At 47.6% G+C, this 4,099-nt stretch overlaps 1 protein-coding gene across 1 annotated transcript in view; it reads right to left on the bottom strand.

Annotated features, from left to right (window-relative positions):
- Positions 1–2,840: 2,840 nt before the first annotated feature.
- MTOR (mechanistic target of rapamycin kinase) overlaps positions 2,841–4,099 on the bottom strand; it is a 135,772-nt gene continuing 134,513 nt past the window's right edge. The window contains exon 58 of the mRNA XM_047083090.1: positions 2,841–3,783. Coding sequence (XP_046939046.1) covers positions 3,768–3,783 — 16 coding nt within the window. The 3' untranslated portion in view covers positions 2,841–3,767. The remainder of the gene's footprint in view (positions 3,784–4,099) is intronic.

Here is a 4,099-nt window from a genome sequence, read left to right as displayed (position 1 = left end):
GCACGGCTCTTCTCGCGAGAGCGCCTCAGGTCGACGCGACGTGCGCGCACTACGCATGCGCAAAGTTCGTCTTCTCGGGGGACGTGCTGGCTGGGAGTGTGAGTTGCTTTTAATCCCTGAGCGCCGCGGCCGGGGAGTTTACATTTTCTCTTTAACCTCTTATCGTATCTTCTTGATAACCTTGTGTTTTACGGTGGGACCCGGGGGATCCAAGTATCCTCATTTAAGGCCAGCTCCTCGCAAGCTCGTCCCGTGCCCGCTTCACCCGCTTGGTCGTGTCTCCTGTAATGATGCCCTTTCTCCGCACAACTGTGAGCCACCCAGGCTTCCTTGTAATGATGCCCTTTCTCATTCCTAACGGTCTACACGTGTGCTGGCATCCCTGCGACAGAGACACAAAACATCGCCGCACACCTCCTTCCAACAGCCGTCACGTTTCTCTTGCCCTTTTTAGGTAAACTATTGGAGAAGGCGTTTTCCTGCCACACGGGCGGGCCCTCCAACTCTCTTGACCTCCTCCAATCAGTCATTTCCCCCCCATCTGCACCGCTGGAAGCACTCTTGCTGAGGCACATATGGGGAACTCACACATTTGTTAAGTGAACCTGGGAAGAGGGGCTTTTGTTCGGAGGGAGGCAGTTTTGGCAGCCCAGGAGATGGTTCGGAAGGTTAGTGGGGTGTAGCCTTTCTCCTAAGTTCAGGGGTGGCACACCTTTAACCATTCATTTGGCTTAGTAAATGTTCAGTAAACATTAACAGATCCCATTATTCAGACTGCCCTATTAACGGGAATATCCTCTTAAGAGAACACTCGTTTTCACTCTCCCCCCTCCCCACTGGCAGGGTACCCCGGCAGGACAAAGACCTAGCCTGGGTCATTTTAACAACAAATATTTTCGAGCACTTATTCCGTGTGGCTCAACCTAATACCACATTTCAGGCTGTGCTGTGTGCTTTACATGGATTATCTCGTCCTCAAAACAGCCTTATGGGCTAGATCATACTGTTCTCCACACCGTCAGAGGAGGAAGCAAGCATAGATTGAATAACTGCACAAAGGTAGTTTGAGGTGGAGTTGAGATTTGAAACTAGGCAGTTTGACACCACAGCCTTAGTGCTTTCAAACTACTTTACATGCCTCCCAGAGTTTTAAGACCTAACCTACAGAAAGGTACCAGGGCTTGCAAGGATCCTGAAAGTCCTTTGCTACATGCCTCCCTTCACACAGGGTTACGTGAAGCCATCAGGGATGGATAGGTTAATTACGACTGTCCTTAAAGGTTTCCATCAGCTCACCTTGCTTGGGTCATTCATCTCAACAGAGTTGGAAGTTTTTGTCTAGATACAACCTGAAACCTGTTAGATTCACTAAAGATCTTAATCCCGGTGACTCATGTCCAAAGAGTATGTCTTTTCCATTGATAGCCACCATTTTCCCGAGTCCACTCATTCCCATACCCTTTATCTTTCACAGAAATGGTAATGTCACTGTAGTCCCTGATAGTGATTTCACGTAGAACCAAGAAAGTTATGGTGCCCGTATTTTCTGGAGCAGAATGGTTGATGCGTGGTGTAGAGTGACTATGGAAAAATCTAAGACAGGTATGAGACTTTCTAACTGGGGGGGTTAAAATAGTATCAGTATTTAAACCCATCTTTGCTTTAATACAGGAGTCCTCCAACAAATGTGTACGGAGCATCACTGTGGTCCAGGTCTCTGGCAGGTTTGGGGGATACAAAGTCTTATAAGAAATGGCTCCTGGCCTTGCAATTCTCATGCTTTCCCTAATACAGGTTCTCTGAACAGCGTTTATGACTCAGTATTTCAAACTGGGTAGCTGCGGCCCATGGGAATTTAGAAATAGGAAATTTACTTGAACTGAAAATGCTGTTCTTCGGAAGAACTCCTTAGGCATGCTCTCTCTAGAGGACTCTCTATATAGTGCTGGGCAGCTCCATGTAGAGTTCTCTCCTTCCCATTATCGTACGCCTCTTTAATAGGTCGTGTGGCTTCTAGTTTTCTCTTTACCCGTTTGACACTGGTTATGTTTTATTTTTTATTTTTTAAGTAGGCTTCACGCCCAACGTGGGGCTGGAGCTCATGACCCTGAGATCAAGAGGCGGATGCTCTACCGACTTAGCCAGCCATGCGCCCTGATCTGTTTTAAACACTACTCAGATTCTACTTCTGTTTTAGAACTTCCCATGGTTCCCTGTTGTTCCCGGTGTCAGGTTCAAACTCCTTGCTGTTGAATTGTGAGGCAGGCCACGGTCTGCCCCACACTCTACTTTTTAGCCTCCTTTTAGTTGCTGTTATTCCTTTTGTTCTCCAGTGACCACTCAGCCAGACGTGCTGAACTGTGAGGTCCGACTGGGTGAAACTGCCGTTTTACATATCAAAAATGGTCTAAGACTTGCAATTCAATACAGTTCAAGTTCACACTTGCCATTCCTGCAGGATACTGTACTTTCAGACCGCTTTTCTGCAGAATGTCTTCACTTGCTTCATCTGATAAGCTCCCACTTATCCTTTAGAACCCATGGCAGATGTCCCCTCTCCATGAGGCTTTCCTGGCTCACCCGGTGGAATTAGTGCCCCCAGCAGAGGCTCACACCCTGGATGTGATTCTTCTCCCCACTTAGCTTGGCGGGAGTTACCAGTCCACTCCTACACGATGCTGACCCGCCTTGTCTGGCCTGTGAACATCCCAAGGAAGGGGACCATGTCACGAAGATCCCACATCCTGCACAGCCCTTAGTGCCACGTGCATAATGCTGACTATTGGAGGACTACCCGCTTCCTTTATGAACTTGTAATTATGAAAAGACACTCCTACATGTTTTTAAAATTCTGATGTCGTTTATTGGCACAAAAATTATTCAGATACAACATGGTGTCTAGAATGGCTACACTTGATACTTTGTGCATTTACTTTAATATTTCCTTTGCTCAGAATTCCCAGTGGGTACCAGACCTTCCCTCTCTGTGTTGAGCAGCTCCACGACAGCATTTCTATTTCCAAGCCCTTGCTCTAAACACAGAGCGTTCGGACTTCACTGACAACATCCCAAAACCGTGCTGGGGAAGGCCACTGTGGGCCACCCTACCGCACCACGATCTCTGTGCATTTGCTCAGCTAAGGCCACCTAGTGCCTGGAAGAAACCCCTCCTAGCACTGGGGCCTTGGATTGAAGTGAGTTAAGTCGCGGCATCACGAGTGAGGCAGAAGACAGGCGCTTGCCACCCATTTTGGCCCATCTTACAAATGTTGTTGCCGTCCGCGGACCAGTGAGGTAACGGGATGGGTGGAAGTGACCAAGTCAGCTCCTCCCGATTTCTAACACGTGTCCTCCATGGCCTGAGGCTTCCTGACTGTGCAGAGTTTGCCGTGTCCTTATCGGGAAGGACAAGGAGGCCATTCTTCCATCAGCAATGCTTATGATGAGTTCTCTTGTGAGTTAAGTCAAAACCCGTATTTCTAAGTTATGGATCTTCTGTTCCCCCAAATCAATGGCTTGACTTATGTAGTATTTCTGTGTTTACTGTCCTGGGAACCAAATCAAGCCTTGTGTTTCTGACAATATATTCTTCAACAGCAGCTAGAAAGTTGGTTCAAACCAACGTTTAATATACAGTAGTTCTTTTCATTTACATTTCAAGATATTTAACAAAGTCGAACTTCCTGGCCATGGTTGCGGTCTAGTGGAAGCATATCCAAAGTACAAAAGCCTCAAGAGAAACGCTGTGGGCCCTTCTGGGCCTCGGGTTACCAAAAAGGACACCTAGGAAGACAGAGAGAAAAGGAGTATTTTAATAATTTGGGCTTTTTCAGGGCTTTACACAGATACACTGAAAGTGGAGAGACCAAGGTCTGACAACCCCTGGGGACATTCCTTGAGATCTCCCACAACTAATTGTGTCGGACACACTCATCATTTCCAGTCAAGGGCTGATGCCTGCTGCGGTCCCAGAAGGACACTTCGCCATCCCCCTCCCTCTCAAGTTTCTATCTTCAGACGTGCCTCCGGCAATTCATCAAAGCAGACCCCAGCGTGGTCCTTGAGGTTACAGTCCCAGAGCATTAATTAGTCTTTGCGT

Source organism: Lynx rufus, unplaced genomic scaffold, assembly GCF_022079265.1.
Source record: "Lynx rufus isolate CCGP_SWC_20201006 ecotype Redwood Valley unplaced genomic scaffold, mLynRuf1.p SCAF_2, whole genome shotgun sequence".
Classification (NCBI taxonomy): Eukaryota; Metazoa; Chordata; class Mammalia; order Carnivora; family Felidae; genus Lynx; species Lynx rufus.
This window is presented reverse-complemented; position numbering and strand designations above follow the sequence as displayed.